The following is a 19,373-nucleotide window of genomic DNA, read 5'->3' on the forward strand; positions in this document are numbered from 1 at the left end:
GGGTGTAGGAAGCGACGGTATGTAGAAGCACTATGGCTGTGCTTCTTTTCCAATCCTAACGTGCTACGAAGGTTAATCATGCGGTCTTGCCTGTACGCCCGTTATGGTGCCCTCCGAAGATGCATTTGTACAAATTACGACCCATTTAGCATACCACATAATTTTATATCCTACACCGCGGTTAGTCGGAAAGTGCTAGGCTTCTCTCGAAAGCTATTCAAGTTGGACAAATAATATACATTATGTTTAACTAACTACTGGAGTATAACAGTGGATGTGTAGGATTATGATTGGAGTAGGTGTGTTATAAGTTTCCTTCAATTAACTTAAAGTCAAGGTTAAAAGGAAGAGAGCCCAGAGCGACAATAGGAATTCAAAAGACTCTCAGACCAATCAACCGACCAGGGCCAGGGTCCGAGCCAGGGTTCGAGTGCCGAAGTTACTGTTACTCGAGGAGGCACTCCCGAACGCAGTGCGACTCCTCTAGAACATACATTACTTAGGTACCTTACACAGTATATTGTTTCGTGCCACCTACGAACAAGTTTTAGGGCCGTCCACCTGTTCTAGGAAGTTTGCTAGATTATAAATGCATCGCTGTCGTACCTGAATATTGTGACTTAGCAACACTCTCACGGGTATGGAAATATAATACTTTGTACTTCGTACTTCCGTGGGAGGAGTCGCCACAAGTCGGAGCTAGAATTGCCCCGCGCTACTGTATTAATAAGTACTGTAACGCTATGTCATGCGGGGAAAGATCGTCTGGTCACAAACTAGTCGTCGTCGCTCCATTACCCTTCTTAAACCTAGTGATTTCATTTCAAAATAAGGATGTTGACATATGCTGCTTCTCGTTGTACGCAGTCGCTCAAATACGTGAACCAATCAGTCGGAGCCAAAGTCGAAGCCACGGTTGAGGGCGTTGTAGCGCAAGGCGCGTATGGTGTGATATCTATCAATTACTCACCACTCATCACACATACTGGTGGAAGGCTGAGACACTCTGGACTCGAATGAACGAAAAAGTAAGAATACATCATATCAGTTGAGGCCACGACAGCCAGCTTCAATACACAAAATATAGAGAGGGGCCACCATGTCATAATAATAGGTCACATCTCTTCCTTCAGTTTCCTTTGCTTTGCAACGCAACTCTACTTTTGATTCCCCCGCGCACGCATGTCACAAGACTCAGCTTCAGCTCCAGTTGAGCAGAAAACCCATAACCCTTCAGAGCAGAGCACTATATCTCGGTCGAGACTACAAATACCCTATCCATATCCGTATCAACCTCAGCCTTGCCAGCACATCGGAGACCATGGGTCGACAACACACATCCAGCTTCCTCTTCCCTTACCGCGAAGACGACAACACCATCAAGTACGCAATTCTCAGACAGCCTCCCCCGTCATTCTCTAGCCCGCCCACCCATGACTATGAGTCCGACAACGAACCACTCATGCCAATCAGTTCCTCTCTTCCCATAGAGGATCTAGACGACGATGCTCTCCTCCACTTCACGGCAACAGGGCGTCCCATCCCTCTATTAAAACCGAACGCCCTGCAAAAGATGGGCGGGGATGCATACTCGGTACAGCAGTTTCTACCCAAGCGGTACACCGACGACTCCATCATACCGGCAATTATTACAAACGCAATCCCCTCGAACTCATCTACTACCTCGCCTCCCTCGACGGGCAAGAGCCTGCTCAAAAGGTTCAAGAGGAAAAATAAAGAAGGGAATAAAGACAAGGATAAGGACAAAGGCATTGTGAAAGTGGTATTCATGCCAAGGGGGGAGTATCTGAAGTACTTTGCTCGTGGCCTCAAGGGCGAGTACGTAGGGACGGAGCCGTATAGGAGGTGGACTGAAGAGGAGCTAGATAGGGAGTTTAAGAAATATCGACCTTGTACCCAGGGAAGGAAGGGGCACTGGCCGCCGACGTACTGATTGAATGGGACCACCTGTGGTTTTACTATTTTAGGGGCGTTGCTATTTTGCGGAGTTTCTTATGGAGTTTGGGGGAAGGGACCGGTGTCTGGATTGTAATGAGGACACTCCTTATGGACAGAGCGGCGAGCGGGATTCCCGGAAATATAACTGCATGTGGTAGCTGGTCTCTTATTAGGGAATAATAGGAACTATTTATTGGCTTACGAGTGATATATGAGTACTGGAGACGTAGCTCGAGCTGCTTATAGCTAAAGCGGCTATATCCAACGAAGGCCATGAAATGGGGGAATCCCCCCAATTATGTCTCCTGGGTATGCACTTTGGAATAATAGCGTTTTCCCTGGGCTGAAGAAACTTGGAAGTTTAATGAAGCCCATCGCGCCTGCATCGTAAATAGAAGTGAGATATTTGACTTGCATTCCAAAGGGGGTCTTTTAACAGATTTTGAATTCATTATTCGTAAATCATCAGCTCATGCCTACACTATGCAACATGTCTTCGGAAATTTAACTAAAGTCTGAGCATCAACGCCACCGCCTATTAATTAGATGTGACATACTTGGTGGCGGTCGCATTCGGCTTGAACGGCTTTGCGCGGGTGTTGAGAAGAAAATCCATATTTGTAAAGCATGATAGAGGTTTTCCAGTGGGCGTTAAGTTGGACCAAACCGCCGACACTATTAAAACGCAGATTTTTAAGGCGAGCATCAATTGTTTGTCGATTTCGGGCCTGTACCGGGACACTTAGGTCATAGACGAACGGCCGTCGTTGAGCCACTTGCTCAATCAGAATCACTGTCCTCCGAGTCTGGAAATCCGTTGAACACCTCCTCTTCACTGCTCTCCAGAGACACCGTTTGTTCCTCATCTCCGCCCTCTTCATCATCCTCTTCATCCAACTCTTTCACTCCAAATGCTCCAGAAACGTCCCACCTATCCCCTTGGGCACACTTGCTAACGTATTTGACAAACTTCAAGACGCCGCTGTCCCGCAGAACAATACTCATCTTGTTCCATGACGCTGGCATCGTGAAGAGGACATTATCATCGTCGGCATCAGAGGAGGTCTTGTAGATTGCTGCGTCCCCGTTGGTATCGTCATCGTCCCCAGCCATGTAGACTTCATGGCCTCCAACATCATCCTCCTGCTCCTGCTCCTTCTCTTTTGCTTTGGCTATTTCCTTTCCATTGGCCTTGGACTTTCCATTCTTCTTTTTAGAATCTTCCGCTTCGTCGTCGGCGTTATCCCCACTCTCTTCCTCCTCATCTTCATCAGCGCCCCAGCCAGGAGTTGGGGTCAAGCCAAGACTAATTTCCAACCTTGGTTGGCCATCATGGCTGGTTGCGAGAGCATAATCTCCACCCTTGCGGAATCGACGTGCTAAGATGTCAAAGTTCTCGATCTCACATTGCGTAGCCAACTCAAGCCATTTTCGGAATTGACTGCTAGGTAAGAAGACTTCCAATAATTCCTCGATAGGGTTCAAGGTTCTCGAAGCATCTGCTGGCTTTTCTTCCGACGAGGAAGGCTGGAGATATAAGAATCGGTGTTTGTGTGGCGGCTTCGCGACCCTCCAAGACCCTTTCTCAATCTCCGCAGTGGTACTTGGCAGAGACAATGCTTCCTGGGCCTCGATATACTCGCGGACTTTTTCGGAGTACTTCTTGGATAGGAGCCCACCCAGAGTAACACTGGACAAATCCATGAACTGCTCCACAACTTGCTCCAGAGTGTCAGGAGTCAAATACGTGGGTGCCATATACTTCAGCAAGAAGTCTAGATCAGCTTCTTCAAAACTTTTCTCTTCTTCCGCCTCCTTCGGGGCTTCGATATTGATAAATTGCGATTGAGGGAAGTCGTATCGATCAGGGTTCCCTTGCAATTGCATCAAGCTACTATTCTTCCCCCACGCCTCCTCTGCCCCTTCTACATACCCCTCTTCCCCGATCTGAGGGATATGAAACCAACCACTGATAGCCATTCTGATTCTGCCTCCATCTTTCTTCAATTGCTCCTGGCTCTCTGCATGGTAAACCTCTTGAACATCGTGGAAGCTCTCGCCCGGCTGAACGGCGAAAAAGCTCAATTGATTCCAAGCTGGGGGTATAACCTTCGTGGGGTCGGGACTCGGTGTTACGGTCTTTCCCCCATCCTCATCCTCAAATGTCTTCGTCGGGAACAATCGCAGAGCCCCACCCCATTCCTCTTTCCAGGGCAGATCAGGGTCCGTCAGGTACAAGATATAGCTAACTCTCCGACTACCGATAACGTCGTCATGGCATAGCAAATGGCAACCAGGAGTATAGACATTGATAGCCATGTCCGTTTTTCTACCACTCAGCTCCCCTGACCCGGTAATTGTTGCAACGTACTTTCGAAATGAAGTGGAATACATCGCATCTCGCAGTCTAAGGAGGGAGGGTAGCTTGTCGAGGGCGCCATCATCGAGCCCGTCGAGGTTGGCTAGGTCTCCAGATTGGTGGATCTTATAGATATCGGTTTCTTTCGGAGTGAAATGCACATTCTCGCGGATTTCGTTCCGGACAGAGCGGAGGAGATTGTCGTCGATTAGAGAGCTAATGACCTGGTGTTTGTAGGGTTCTGAATCGGCATATTCTTTGGTGTACTTTTTGAGAATGCTCTTGTCAAGAAGACCTTTGCGGAAGCTCTTCTGGACTTCTTCTTCCGAGAGAACTGTTTGACAAATTTGTCAGGCTGTGCCACAGGTGCAATATGGGACGTGGGATGTAATTGTATGCGTACTGGTCTTTGCCCGCTTTTTGAGGATTCCTACGCCACTGCGGCCATTCGATTGGGATGCAGCCTTTCTCTTCATGTTCAAATATTCAAATTGATAAGGTTATTGGTAAAGTTGTTTGTCAAGGCGCGAGTTATCAAATATTATGTGGGAAATCGTTCCATTTCTATCGCCTTTTCTGCCTGGCGAGTTTCTCACCGCCCTGCCAACAAAACCAGCGCATGAATGGATCCATTTCATGGGAATAGGGGGCGCATGTGAAATTCAATTCTAACTGGTAAATTCAACACGCTCTTAAGGCTTCCTAACCGCGCTATGCAGTGTAAGCGCTTCTGATTCTTCACCATCCATCAGCATTCGTTCAGCTTGGGATGCATGACACCACCAAAAAATGGTATGCATTGCATCGTTGGTTGGGGGCATTAATGGGAGTTGGCTGACCAAGCGGTCCATTACCCACTGTACACAGGGGCTAAATCCATATGGACCGAACCTATGAGCTGCGATGAAGCCGAATACAGTGTGAACATAGTGACATAAACAGTACAAGTACAAAACTGTGTATTCAATTCCGATGAGGAATTCTCCTTCATCATCCGTTTGTTATCTTGGCGAATTCCCGTCAAGTCCACCGGATATACACAAATCCATCATGGAGTCCTTCGACATCACAAGCGCCCGGGAGCGCTTCCCCGCATTGAAGCAAAACCAAGTGTTTTTTGATAACGCCGGGGGAAGTCAGACTCTGGGAAGCGTGATTGATTCGTGAGTCGCTGGAGGCAAGCAGCGCCGATCATAGCCATGTCTAATACTATTATCACTCAAGGATCTTTAAGTATCTCAGCGAGACAAATGTTCAACTTGGCGGCTCCTATGCGGTAGGGAAGAAGTCCACTGCCCTCTACACTGCCGGTTACGAGGCGGCTGCGAAGTATATCAATGCCAACCCAGAGAATATTGGCAAGGAACTCCTTCACTTTCCGGTTTCTGTATGCTAATATGTCGTCTTATAGTCTTAAGCTCCTCCACCACACAACTATTCCGTAACCTCTCCTACGCGCTTAACTTCCCGGAAGGCTCAGAACTTATCGTCTCCGCTATTGATCATGAAGCAAATATTGCCTCGTGGGTAGACATAGCTTCCCGCCAGAAACTCGTCGTAAAGTGGTGGCAACCTCAGTCCAAAGAGAACCCTAAGCTCCTAGCCTCAGACTTGCAGGAGCTACTCTCAGAGAAAACAGTGCTGGTCACTTGCACTCATGCCTCAAACGTCCTCGGCACCATTCACGACATCAAAGCCATAGCAGATGCCGTCCATACAATTCCCGGGGCACTGCTATGCGTAGATGCTGTGGCCTATGCACCACATCGAGTTATTGATGTAAAGGCGCTTGGGGTAGACTTTTATGCCTTTTCTTGGTACAAGGTAGGTTCAAACCTAGTTCCTAGTGATGAGATGTATTTACCAGACCAGGTCTACGGTCCTCACATCTCCATGTTATATGCCTCTTCCCGCGGCCTTCAAGCCATCAAGTCCCTCGGTCACTTCTTCAACCCCTCAGCTACTTTAGAAAACAAACTAGGCCTGGCGGGTGCTTCTTACGAACTCTTGGCTTCAATTCCCTCCGTGGTCTCCTATTTTGGTCCCAACCCGACAGACTCCTGGATGGCGATTGGAAAACATGAGGGCGAGCTTCAAAGCCAGTTGTTATCTTACTTAAATGGCCGCCCAGATGTAACTATCTACGGTGAAAGAGACGCAGATATAAAGAAGAGGGTCAGCACGATTAGTTTTACAGTGAAGGGATGGAAGAGCCAAGATGTAGTAGAAGGTGTGGATAAGTTGAGTAACGGCGAGGTGGGTATCCGGTGGGGTGCGTTTTATAGTAATCGGCTAGTGCAAGACCATTTGGGATTGGGGAGTGATGGCATCGTGAGAGTCTCGATGGTGCATTATAATACTTGTAAGTTGCTTTCTCATCGCCCATGTTTTGATTTATTTTTAGATCCTGGGCTAATAATGGGTAGTGGAGGAAGTGAAGCAGTTGATTGGAATATTTGATCAGGTGCTTGGGAAGCAATAGGCGAGTCAGAATCACGAGGAGCTTTTCTCCCTTAGTATCAAACAGCGTTCAATAAACAAGGGCGGAAGATACGAAGGCTAAATTTCGAGCCTATGTGTTGCCTTTTGCAAAGCGGATATCTCTATTCCCTGCCGAGTACGAAGTACACTAGCTACTATCAAGCAAACCATTTCAATAACCACCAACACCACTGCATGCCTATTCTTTTGCACGGATATCATAGTATCATAATTTTCGTAAACGCTTGTCCCTTATAATCGTTTCTGCCCCAAAAACCCCTTCATAATTCATTTAGTCCCAGTTTTTTTGGGGACCTTCGCACTGGTCTTATCGATCTTGTCCCTACCAGGTTGATAGGGGGCTGCAACTCCCATATCCGACACCCTCCTCTGGCCCTCGCCGCCAAACAAAAGCTGCCCATCCGGGCCCACCTGCTGTGGCATTCCTTCCGACGGCCGTGCCTGTTGTTCCTTATGTAGCTTATCAAGGGACTCGCCCACAACGGCGTACTGAGTCCAGTTTATCGGCGCACATCGGACGATATTCTGAGGCGTCGGAAGAGCAGGCCACGAGCGCTTGCCAGTTCCCTTTCTTTCACCTTGGTCTACATCCATTTTCGTCTTATTATCCCCTTGCTCGTGCTCTTCATCCTCGTCGCTATCATCATCATCCGGTGAAGGGTTAAAGAGCTTATCGCCCTTGGACTTGAGTTCTCCTTTTACCAACGCCTCCGTAAATCCTTCCGGGTCTTGCAGTGCTCGCTCTTTTACTTGCTGCAAGGTCCTAATATCGCTTGTCGCATTCCGGGCCTGTAATTGTAGTATGGCGATTGCGGATTTAAGCGCTATCGCATCGGGGTTCTCGTCGAGTGCTATGGGCACGGGCGCAGGCTGTGGGATCGCCGCCTGAGGAGGTTGCGTATGGGTATAGGTACGTCTAGGAGGTGCTGGTGTTGTGGCGGGTGTAGTATTAGGGTGGCCATTGTCAAGGAATGAGGACGAGGATGTGCTCGGCGCGGCGAGGTGTGCCGGGCTGAGAGTAGGCGTTATGGGGGAGTAGGGAGGCTGCACGGGCGATGATGCGCGTGAGTTTGTGGCCGTATGGGTTTGGACTTGGCCTTGAGGCTGGACTTGGACTTGTGGAGAGGCGTCAACGGTTAGACCTGGCATCTTTTGCTTCGGCTTCTGCTTGTTGTTTCTGCGTCGAGGAGCCATCCTGGAGATTCGCAATGGCGTTCTGGATATACGTCGGATGAAGCGGCCGCCTCGATCCGATCTGCGAACCTTGTGGCTTTGCAGGATGTGGGGGTGGCGTCAGTCAAGAATGGAGGCTGGGTACAATGTACGAAGCGCGAAGTATTCTAACGTGACTCCGTTAGGCGTCTCGGGGGCGTTAGCAAGGGCCATATCATGGATAAGGCGCTCTTGAATTGACGTTGTAAATGGAGCGATCGGCGTTTATGTGTAAGGTCTGCTAACCTGTTGCTTAAGTTTGTTGATGCTGCCTAGTGCTGCGTCTTTTACTGTTGTACCTGACCGCTTTGCAAACGTGCAACCACCGATAAGGGTGATGTAATATTTGCCACGAGCTACTGATAACCTAACAGCACCAGGTCGGTGGCAGCTTGTTTAGAATATATGGCTTGATACAGGGAGGAAGAGCTTCGCGCTGTGAATCAAGGAATTATCAAAGAAGTGTTTGACCAGGTGCAGACCAGATAATCTAGAAAGGTATTGGGTTACCATTTTCTCTTGTTTTCCCTCTATACGAGGGGTGCCACTCAAAAGACTATAGCCACTTTTGTGACAGCCTGGGTTGTCCCCCTTTTCTTCCACCATTAGTTCCTTTGTAGACAAAACATCAGAAATAGAGACAATATATGTCCCCTAGATCTTAAAACCATGTTAGAAATAAAAAGCAAACCGAACCTGTGGCTGTCAAACCAAACGCTTTCTTCTCTGTCTAACTACTCCCTGAGAATCTAACATATATCATGTACCTGCGTAGCTTTGTCTGCCTTGCGCTGTCAACTTGTTTAATCATTAGTACTCCGTAGAGGCCTTGCAAGGATATGCGCACGGATCCTCCACGGACTCGACATTGTCTACGGACTTGGTAGGGTTTAGCGCCGGCGCGGATTATCTCTTCGGATAGCTTATTCCAATTCGTAAACATCGATCCGAGTGACTTGTGAACGTGAACATTTTCGTCTGAATGTTCGGACGGCGTCTTGTGAACAACTACCAACCGCTCCCCTCGATCCCGCGGTCTAAGATATTACCTGTTGTGGTGGGCCCGCTCAGGGCACGTTGTGTGCTGTAGGAGGCAATGTAACTTTGCCCAAATGTTTATTTTGTTCGTCGTGCTGGTTGCTCGGAGGACCGTTACTAACGATCAGCTCTGTAGAGAAGACGTCCAAGCCCTTCGTACATCGATGTATCCCACGACGTAACGACCACTCTGATGAAGGCTTGTGTCTTCTGCCAGTCTTTAAAAGCATCTGCTGTCCGAAACGAATCTGTGAATGCACCCTGCAAGACGAGAGTCGCCAGAGAGAACAAGGCTGAGTCTACAAGGCCGACTCGAACGCTCGCTAGTTGAGGAAGATTCCTTTGGATATCTACTTCAATTGGGGGCAGCTTGGTGAGATTGGCGACATCGTTGCCTAGGAGCTTCACAAACTCTCTGGGCGTCCCACCGATTAATTGAAGCCCATATCTTCTGGCCACTCCGAGATCGAAACCTGTCGCTCCTCCCACTCCCCACCACAATACCTCTTTGCCCACTCTTTTTCATGTTCGAAAACATGGAGGAAGAGCCTACTCAACCAGGTACTTACCCATCTCTTACATATTTTGCTAATACAAGACCCCCTCGCCCTTCTTCTTTCTCCGATTCCATCAAGGCCTTTCAAGAGTATATGTCAGCTCACGATCCATACTATGTAGCCACCCAGCTGTACAATGACGAGCGACGCTTCGACCAAGGCAACTCGGGGCTGAGTGATGAGGATGCTGCCGACATTATATGCATTCTCTATCCTCTGTCGATGCCAGCGTATCGTGCTGCCCACGGAATCCACAAGGCGAACCCACGAAACACCCTCGAGGCAAAAGGAGATGTCAAGATCAGAGAAAGAGCCATCGACTCCGACGACGATGCCAATATCTCCAAGGTCGCTGCTGAAGGCCTGGTCTCTTGCGCTATCGTGCTCCGATTGTCTGCCGACCTCAAGGATCCCCTCTGTGGGTATCAATTTGGCCGAAACTCTCAGCGATGTGACTTTGCCATTGGCCACAACGAGCCCTCGAGACGGGTAAGCAATATTCACTTTAGGATATATATCAATGAGCATGGAATCATCATGATCGAGGACCAATCTACCAATGGGACCGTGGTCGATGGCGTCATGCTTCGAGCCAAGGAGAAAGAGAATGGTTTGGACTATAGACGCACTCTTGAGACAGGCTACCAGATCACTCTTGTCATGACTCCGCCCGAAGAAAATTACGATTTCGTTGCTTGGATGCCTCAACGAAGTGATGCTTCCGAACTGGTGTACCAGCAAAACGTGACGAAGTTCTTTCTCCATCTGGCTACCTTGAGAGACCAGCGTGGTGCCGAAAACGCTGCGACAGGTGGAGGAAAAGGAGATCCTGTAAGACTAGCCCTTTCCTTATCTGAATATGCAACTCACATGTAACAGGTCAACCTTTTCCCGACTCCTGGAGTAGGTACTCCTGGTGGGGCTCCATTGTCAACATTTGGCAAGCACTTGAAAGAGTGGAAAGGCGGATCCAAGTACAACAAGGTCTGCTGCATTGGCAAAGGTGCCTTTGCTGTTGTCTACAAAGTTACAGCCAAATTTGATGGGGTTCCGTTCGCTGCCAAGGAACTTGAGAAGAGGCGCTTCATGAAAAATGGTATTCTAGATCAGAAAATGGATATGGAAATGACGATCATGAGTAGAATCACACACGTAAGTGTCTCATTCTCTAGGAAGCTACTAGCTCCGCTAACACAATGCAGCCGCACATTGTTCAGTATATTGAGCATATTGACTGGGAAGATTACTTGTACATCATAATGGAGTACATTCCCGGCGGCGATCTAGGCAGTCTTATCCATGAGCGCGGTCGCTTGCCCGAATCAGATGTTAGGGACGTTGGAGGCCAGCTCTTGGATGCGCTGGGCTATCTGCACGAAAAGGGCATCACCCATAGGGATGTCAAGCCAGACAACATTCTTATCTCTCGCCGCGAACCATTGCAGGTCAAGTTAACCGACTTCGGTTTGTCGAAGATGATTGACAGCGAAGAGACATTCCTTCGCACATTTTGCGGGACCTTGCTCTACTGTGCTCCAGAGGTGTACAATGAATATCGCGAGTATGACTCGACCGGCAAACGAACTCTTCGAGGACCGAATAGGAAATCTCTGCCACCGCAACGTTACGGTCATGCCGTTGATGTTTGGTCCCTAGCCGGTGTACTTTTCTACGCTCTCTGCGGAGCCCCTCCTTATCCAGTGAAAAATGGGACGAGCTATCAGGAGCTACTCAACCAAGTCATGACGAAGCCACTTGATATTAGGCCTCTTCAGCGTGTCAACATTTCCGATAATGGAATTCGTTTTGTTCGACAGATGCTTCATGTTCGTCCTGAGCATAGAGCTACGATCGAAGAGCTGCAGCAGAGCCCTTGGCTTACTGGTGTTGAGGATGATGTCGACGTCTCGATGACTCAGGATGAGATTGATATCCCTAGCAACGAAGAGGGTTCGCTTGACCCGCAGCTTGAGGAAGGAGCGTCGCAGCTTAGTATCGCGGACCCTGTGGATCGCCAAATCAATGACAGCGAAGAATTTGGCACGAGCGACGAGACCGAGATACAGCTACGTGAGATACCAAGCAGTTTTGATACTAGCAATGATGCCTCGAGCTATGGGTTCGCCTATACTTCCGCACCAAATCATGGTCCTGGGCGTTTGTTTGGCGAAGTGAACGTGTCGGTTGTGGGGAGCTCTGGCGCCATACTGCTAGATCAGCTAAACCTTCGCATCCCAGCTAACCATCACGGGATTCACCACAGCCTCCAGATTTCGCAGGATTTGGAATACTCACAAGACCGGACGACGACCCAATATTCGCACATCGACAACTCCCAACTAGATGGTCTCGACGCTGACGTTGCATTGCCAACCACAATGGAGCCTGCAATGCACCTTCCTCCTGTGAGCCCGGCCAGAGATCAAGATCATGATAAGCGCGCCATCAGATCTTCCAGTCTTATGGGCACTGAGTCTTTAGTCGGCCACCTCAATATGCATTCGCCAGCTTCTGTGGCTTCTCCCCCAGCAAGCAGTCCAGCAGCCGACAATTCGAGAGATGTGACCATCAGCCTTCGACGACCTCGTCCAGATGACGATGACGATAGTGATGATAGTTGGAAGCCAGCTGACCTTCCGCCTAAGAGACGACGTGTATCAGCGCGTGAGATTGACATACCAGTACCACCAAGCATTTTCTGGGATCCGGCAGACAAGTCAACTCACCATTATAACTACCCTCGCATGATGACGTCCGACTACTTCAACTTCAAGGAGTATGCAAAGTCTAAGGGCGAGGAATTCGAGCCAGGTACGAAGACTTTTGAGTCGACCATGCAGAGCTATAGAAGCAGCCGCAGCCGCAGCTCGTCAGTTGAACCTGTTCGTGCCCAATCCGAACCTACAGCGGACGATGGTAGACGTATGACCATGAAACGAGATGAACGTCGACTTGTTGAAGGCTCTTCCGTGCGGGAACCAAAAACCATTAGACGTACGATCAAAGACGAGTTAATTCCCTCCACGGCTCATCCCTCGAATGCCCCTAGCCCTGGAGCCGACGCTGGTACTACCGCTACCCCAAACATAGTCCCCGAGCCGGTTGTTGGCAATGATTTCCAGCTTCCGAAACGCATCTTAGCAAAGGTCCTTGCTACGCCAGACAGTTGCTTGCCGACTATCAATATCAACATTACAGATTGCATCACGTCCTGGGGCAGAGGACACTCCACAACAGTCCGCTATTCTAATGGAGAAGAAACTCGGATTCCAAAGTACGCATTCAAGATCATGCTTTTCAAGCCCCGATTCTATCGACAGATCGCCAGGAAAATCCAGCTATGGGACGAGAAAGACCAGGACATGTCATTCTATATCTCCACCAAGGCTTCCTCGGGAATCTGGATCAATGACGTCCATCTACCTAGCTATGACCGCCAGAATCCAAACTCTTATTCCAGGCACTGGGGCGAACTTCGACACGGCGATATACTCACAGTGTGGGATGATAAGACGCAAGGTCAAGCCACCAGATTCCGATTTGAATGCCTTTGGGGCAACTCCAAGGAGCCGAGAAATAGTGGCGAGAAATTCCACACCAACACCAATCTAGTGTTTTTGGCGGATATCGAGGAGTCCTGTCGTACGCAGGAACTAGATATCTTGGCTGAGCAGGAAAAGAGAACTGAGGAGCATAAAAAGCTGATGGACGACGTCAAACGGAATGAAAATGCTGCTGCTCGGGAGGTCAAACTCAAGAGTTTGAATGTCTTCAATCAGTCTTTCGCTCGCGATCCGCCTACGGCCTAAACTTCCAGCAACTTTACCCTCCTTCGACCTGGACGTCTTTCGAACACGGAGTGTGCCTCGCTACTTCACTGAAATTCCAGGTCTGAAGGGAGCAAGCCTACAACATGGAAACATGGACATGGACAACATGGACAGCTACTTCTTTGTATAAGTACTTACTTTCCTTTGCTTTTGTGTCCAAAACCCCACATACCCGGCGTTACTGAGCGGAGAGTTGAGCGGCTGCATTTATACACGCGTACGCAAAATACCAGCGGGAGAGATTTGGCAGGCTGGATATTGATGGTTGCGTGTGCACCTTGACTTTATTTGGTATGCGTGGCATCCTCTAAATGAATGCTGATATGGAATGGGGATGGTGCTATTACGCGGCAGCATTCCAGTGAGCTGTTTATGCGGTATGTGGAAGACGCCCACTTAGTTAGTTCTCTCCATAGGAATAAAATACACAATATATTATATTATCACATGGGAGGGTTTCCGTGAGGCTTGTGATAGGGCCTGGCTGGAACGTTATGGCCGAGACTGCCGCCGCTTGCTAGGTCTTCAATTCCAACTACTGAAGGCGCCCATTCTTCGTGTCCCGTTGTTATGAGCATTCTCCGACACACTTACCAAGCCAAACGCGCTTGTAGAACAAGTCCTTAGTATACGACTTTACGAAATATCGGCCTTTAGAACCAGCAGTATAGTTTGCATTTGTATTTCACACATTGATAGGTAGTAGTGACCGAGTTTACCGGCAAGTTCCTTGCTTGCTTACATCCTTCCCTGCCTGCCTGCCTACCTGGTCAATCCCAGCCAGGCGGGTAAAAAGGCGCATTCAGTATATTCTGAAGCTGTGAAGGGATGTTACAGATCGCGCCCGAGATAGATTGGATCGCCGTTTCAAACCCCCCTCCTCGAACGGCGCGGTCATCGAACGTTACACTCGACGCAGTGCGGTAATCTGCATCATCAGAAGTCAGTGGGGGTAAGGGAAAGTGTTCTTGTGGCGATTTGACAGCTGCAACATGCCGATCAGTGGGGATGGCGCGGACGGGTGACAGCATATCCTCGGGACGGCACGCGATTTTACTCGAAAGGCTTGGTACTACTATGACATGTTTTTTTTGTAGATGGATTTTGATTTCATGATATACGGGGCATTTACTACATACAGGCCAGGTGCCGTCCTTTTCTTTCCAGCAATGACAGAATAGGCCCTCCTTTGTTATTAATTTGCTCAAAAATGAATTTGCGCCCACTGCGACATGCGTGACGAAAATGAGGAGCCCTTTCCGCTTTCCATCCAGTCAAAAAATTATTATATTACGGTACGCAATCAAATAGCTCCACTTATTTCCTAGTGAGTTCCTATAGACATGTTCGGAGCCGGTCCAGCTGAGGGAGGGAGGGGTCTCTAGTTGAGGCTGAGGAGTGCGGCGACGGTGAGGAAGACCAGGGCCAGTGGGGAGGCTAGTTCTCCGGCTCCTGAGTTGGTGTTTGGCACGGTGCTTGTTCCGGTACTTGCAGGCGATGATGAAGTCTTGGTGCTTGAAGATACTAATCATTGGTTTGTTAGCCATCGCAACGTTGTTAGCATGGACAAGGATATTACTAACACTTAGAGCTGGTTGAGCTGGAAGAGCTGCCGGAAGAAGTCGAGGTAGAGTTCGACGCGCTGGTTGAGCTGGAAGACTCAGAAGAGGTGGTGCTGGCGGCAGCGGAAGAGGAGGAGGAGGCCTTGGAGGTGACAGATGCAGATGATGATGATGCGGAGGCTGAAGCGGAGGCTGATGCTGTTCCGGATGCGCCAGCAATCTTGAATTGAGGGCTGAAGTTGCTGGTCAAGCCATCATCGATAACGATCGCATAGGTGTCGGCTGGGATACTGGTTGGGACAGACCAGGTGAAGGAGTCGCTACCAAGACCGCCTTTCATAAAACGTTAGTTCAAGTCAATTGACGACGGTATTTAGTACTTACTTGCGATGGTGCTGACGGTCTTGAGGTCGGTAGAAGGTCCATTCTTCAAGGTGAGGGTGACAGGGCCGGCGGATGCGGACCAGGTGATGGTGAAGGTAGATCCGGCGGTGATATTGTAGGCAGAGTTGGTCAACTCAACGGCGGCGTTGACGGCGGCGAGCGCGGCAGCCGCGAGGAAGAGGCTGGAGAATTGCATTGTGAATGAGGTTTGCGATATCTTTTCAGAGGTGTTAGTTGGTTGTCTTTTATGCGCAAAAGCAGCTGAGGAAGCAAGTAGAGGGGCGCAAAGGTGACGCGTCTTTCTCTACAGTATTCATGCGACAGAGTGAGGGACTTACACAAGTATCAACACGATTAAATAGGGGGTTCGGAGAAGAAGCGACGGGCAGAGAACAGCGAGTGAATATGTATTCTTGACTAGCGAGAGTGGGTGGAGGACAGGACAATAATAATAAGCAGAGAGCAGAGCAGACAACGGGAGCAGAGATGGATGAGGAGAAAGAAGGAGAAGGAAGAGAAGGAGAGAGAGCGGCCGTGACAGGCAGAGTGTGGTAATTAATTCGTATTTCCACAACACCAGGGCGTCCCCGGCGTAGTAATGAAGCCACCAGGGGGGACGGACAGTGGCGCTGGTTGGACGAGCAATACGTTCACTTCAGCCCAGCAAGCCGGGGAATGCGAACAGGCAAACCGCCAATGGCGACAGCGGAAATCCTGCGATCAGAACTATCAACAAGCATCGCAATTTCACCTGATCCACCTCGGAGCTCTTGCGCCGCTGGGCAGCCCGCGCCCCTGAAAGCCTGGGCTCGAGGGAGCTCCTAGCGAGTTAATAGCTTGTTTATTACTGAGATAGCTGGGCAATTAGTATCGAGTTGGTTCGGCTTAGCACCGGCCATTGTCTCTCTGTAATCAGTGTAATGCGAGAATGCACGGCCGAGAGAGACAGAATACATAAACTATAATAATGCATACATATACTTGCGCTCCCCACGGTCCGTCGCATTGCGACTCGATCACCTGAACTGTGTGACTCGAGTACGAAGTACATACGCCGTCCTTGCACTGCTACTTCACCTGCCTCGTCTCCTGGTGTGAAACCTGCGATATCTATTATGGGCTACACCAGCTACTACGTACAGAGTACTTCGTACGTACACATTCCATGTACTTACTTATACATACATTATGCCTCCCAGATAAATGACTTGCTCCGTTTTGGACGACCCTGTTGGCTTTTGGGGGACCCTTTCGTCAACTGGTAACATTGACATACGAGGAGAGCTATTCTCTATTAATCCGTTACCAAAACAGTCAAGAGGGGGTAAACAGGGCAATTTCTTAAAAACATCTTCTATTCGAACCACCGAGTACTAGAAGTAAAGCGGGCGGGTTGAAAATGTCATCATATATATCACTGTGGAGGTTTCGTACTAATCGCGCATTAATTATACCGTGAGCATTGAAGGATCGGCGTTCAACTCGAATCCTTCCCACAGCTGGCTCGATAATAGTGTGGCAACCAACAGAGCAGGTCCCGAAACTCACCAAACCATTGAAACCTCACTCTCCCGCTCGCGCTCGCGCTCCCACTCCCCAGGCACAGAATCCGGCTCTCGGAATCTGACTTGTCTCCTTTCACGCTCTGGTTCCACCTCCACAATCCTATAGCTAGTTGCGATATCAGGGATGTCGTCGGGATAGTGCTCCCTCTCCCTTGAACGTCGAGGCGACTGTACCAGGGCCCGCTGATATTCTCCTACGTATGCAGAGGAAACCCGGGATGAAGGCCGAGATGATGCTCGAGATGAGGCCCGAGATGAGGCCCGAGATGAGGCCCGAGATGGGCTGCGGCCGCGCCGGCTGGCTTCCCCAGCAAATGGAGATCTTTGTCTTGATCTTGTTATAGATACACGGCGGATTGGTGATGGTGGACTTGGAGCTCGGGGAACACCATAGTACTCTATAGCATGTCAGCTGGTGAAGCCTTATTAGGGACAGCCTGGAGGTCTACCATTCCTATAGCTGACTGCGGAATCCGCCAGCTCTGGATCCCGATACTTGTCCCGACGATAACCTCGTTCAGATACTCTCCGCCTAGTGCGTCCCCTTTCAGGTTCTGCATTTGCCCAATCGTCATGATAATATCTTGCAGCCTCCTCCTCTGCTAAAAACCCCGAAGTTCGGCTGCGGCCTTCGAATATAGCCCTATCAACGTATTCTTGTCTTCGCTGCCCTTCACGCAGGTGCTGCCTAGGCTGATAAGTATATTCCACAACAACATCCCCATTTCCTCTAGGGTATATGACATGTGGTCTTTCCAAGGGCCCCGTCAATTCAGTTGGAGATCGGCGTAGCCGTCGACGGCGCTGGAATGCTTCATATCGACGACCTGAGGTTACTGTGTCTCTATCAACCCTGAGCTCCCTTCTTCGAATCGTTTCTGAGTCTAGTACATAATCTATATCTGAAGTTCTTGTGGAAGCAATCGACTCGTTGCTGCTGTCGGCAAAATAAGCAAAACCTCGTTCACTCTCCCGACGACCCAATTCATGATATATGGGGGCGCGGCTGTGGCGGTATACGGGGAAGGGTGAGCGTCGTCGTGAATAATCGCGAGCCTCGTTTTGACCACCTCCTCTTGATGTCTGGCCCACCTCGAGACTTACGGTTGATCGAACTTTACCACCGGACGACCGACTTACTAGCGAAGACGATCGCTCTCTTGGTGTTCTGTTAATATCCGCTTCTGTATGATCGGACCTTCGACGTGATCTCCCCCTCGACGGTCGACTTTCTTCATAGTCGGGATACTCTCCTTCTACCCTGATGGTATTTTCTGATTGTCGATGTCTTCTGCGTGACCTTCTTCGGACCCGTCGGATTAGGCCATCACTGAAATATTCATCGTCGATGATATCTTCTGGTTCAACATATCTCCATCCCTACTATGCGGTTAGATTTTGCTCGAGGAATAAAAGCCCGAAAGAAAGAGCTCACTTCACTCCTCCTAAGTCTTCTCCGCAGTTCAGACTTGGAGTATTCAGGTTCGTCACTTTCGCTGGAACTTGAGATGTATCTCTGAAGAAATAAAGATCAGTGAATTTCTTTTCCGATAACCGCTCCAGCTTACTCGTTCCCTCTTCTTGCCCTTCCGAGTTCTACTCTTTGGCTTCCTAGTCTCCTTCCTCTCTCTACCACTACTGCTTGAGCAGCTTGTAGAACTCGCATCCCTCTGACACTTCCTACAAAAACTAGGAGTCGGTGTTTCCCCAAGCTTAATAGGATTTTCTTTGTGGAAGTTTTTGGATCTCAGTCTTCCACAGCTGGCACATACATGCCTTGTAACTGTGACGGACGTTTTCCCATTGCAAGCGATAAAGTGAGCATCAATTTCCCTCAGCTTTTGAAAATCTTGCTCAGTAGGCCGTGGCCGCGGTGGACCACCCGGTGGATAGGCGCCCGGCTGAGGCTGGGGCTGGTGAAGGTTGAGGTTGCTCCACGGGAAGCCTAGCTGTGGAATAGGAGCCGGGTATGTGAACTGCTGCACGGGGACATGCGTCGCGTATGGAAACTGTTGTTGTGGGATATAAGTTACGCCTCCAGTGAGTAACGGCTTTGGTAGCTCTAGAGTTGACTTGGCGCGCACAGGCGTGGCCTTTTTGATCCCAAACGTCTCTCCTAGCAAGCTGATTGCGAGATCTGCAGGTTTATCTTGCTTCGAGCGGGCCATCATAAGTTTGCCGTTCACCTTCGTCAGGTAAGGTGCTCCGGCTGGTATAACTTTTCTCTCCTCCGAGGCGTCGTCTTTCGAACGTGAGGGCCGATACCTTTTGCCGGATTAGTTCTTCTAAAGCTAATGAATGGATGCTGAAATGATGGTAATTGGGGAACCGCTTACACCGTGAGCATTTTTATCAGCTTGCAGTCGCGAATCAGCCGACAATCATATCATTCGAGGGTCGGAAAT

The 19,373-nt window shown here is 49.4% G+C and overlaps 7 protein-coding genes across 7 annotated transcripts; 3 read left to right on the forward strand and 4 right to left on the reverse strand.

Annotated features, from left to right (window-relative positions):
• Positions 1-1,016: 1,016 nt before the first annotated feature.
• On the forward strand, positions 1,017-1,954 carry BP5553_02903 (uncharacterized protein; the record flags this gene model as incomplete). The annotated part of the gene is made up of 2 exons (XM_032011526.1): positions 1,017-1,028; positions 1,115-1,954. The coding sequence occupies 2 exons, from the start codon at positions 1,017-1,019 to the stop codon at positions 1,952-1,954; spliced, it is 852 nt and encodes a 283-aa protein (XP_031871219.1).
• A 785-nt stretch (positions 1,955-2,739) lies between these two features.
• On the reverse strand, positions 2,740-4,794 carry BP5553_02904 (Uncharacterized protein; the record flags this gene model as incomplete). Its single annotated transcript, XM_032011527.1, has 2 exons — positions 2,740-4,652; positions 4,722-4,794. The coding sequence occupies 2 exons, from the start codon at positions 4,792-4,794 to the stop codon at positions 2,740-2,742; spliced, it is 1,986 nt and encodes a 661-aa protein (XP_031871220.1).
• Positions 4,795-5,368: 574 nt separating this feature from the next.
• Positions 5,369-6,800, forward strand: BP5553_02905 (PLP-dependent transferase; the record flags this gene model as incomplete). Its single annotated transcript, XM_032011528.1, has 4 exons — positions 5,369-5,481; positions 5,543-5,647; positions 5,737-6,680; positions 6,745-6,800. 4 exons carry the CDS (start codon positions 5,369-5,371, stop codon positions 6,798-6,800), a joined length of 1,218 nt encoding a protein of 405 aa, XP_031871221.1.
• Positions 6,801-7,087: 287 nt separating this feature from the next.
• Positions 7,088-8,014, reverse strand: BP5553_02906 (uncharacterized protein; the record flags this gene model as incomplete). The annotated part of the gene is made up of 1 exon (XM_032011529.1): positions 7,088-8,014. The coding sequence occupies one exon, from the start codon at positions 8,012-8,014 to the stop codon at positions 7,088-7,090; it is 927 nt and encodes a 308-aa protein (XP_031871222.1).
• Positions 8,015-9,606: 1,592 nt separating this feature from the next.
• On the forward strand, positions 9,607-13,436 carry BP5553_02907 (Protein kinase-like (PK-like); the record flags this gene model as incomplete). Its single annotated transcript, XM_032011530.1, has 3 exons — positions 9,607-10,458; positions 10,507-10,779; positions 10,830-13,436. 3 exons carry the CDS (start codon positions 9,607-9,609, stop codon positions 13,434-13,436), a joined length of 3,732 nt encoding a protein of 1,243 aa, XP_031871223.1.
• Positions 13,437-14,838: 1,402 nt separating this feature from the next.
• Positions 14,839-15,599, reverse strand: BP5553_02908 (uncharacterized protein; the record flags this gene model as incomplete). The annotated part of the gene is made up of 3 exons (XM_032011531.1): positions 14,839-14,981; positions 15,041-15,352; positions 15,404-15,599. 3 exons carry the CDS (start codon positions 15,597-15,599, stop codon positions 14,839-14,841), a joined length of 651 nt encoding a protein of 216 aa, XP_031871224.1.
• Positions 15,600-16,947: 1,348 nt separating this feature from the next.
• Positions 16,948-19,315, reverse strand: BP5553_02909 (uncharacterized protein; the record flags this gene model as incomplete). The annotated part of the gene is made up of 5 exons (XM_032011532.1): positions 16,948-17,366; positions 17,418-18,348; positions 18,404-18,484; positions 18,537-19,233; positions 19,305-19,315. 5 exons carry the CDS (start codon positions 19,313-19,315, stop codon positions 16,948-16,950), a joined length of 2,139 nt encoding a protein of 712 aa, XP_031871225.1.
• Between the last annotated feature and the right edge of the window lie 58 nt (positions 19,316-19,373).

The sequence above is a fragment of the Venustampulla echinocandica genome, assembly GCF_003357145.1.
Source record: "Venustampulla echinocandica strain BP 5553 chromosome Unknown scaffold_1, whole genome shotgun sequence".
NCBI lineage: Eukaryota > Fungi > Ascomycota > Leotiomycetes > Helotiales > Pleuroascaceae > Venustampulla > Venustampulla echinocandica.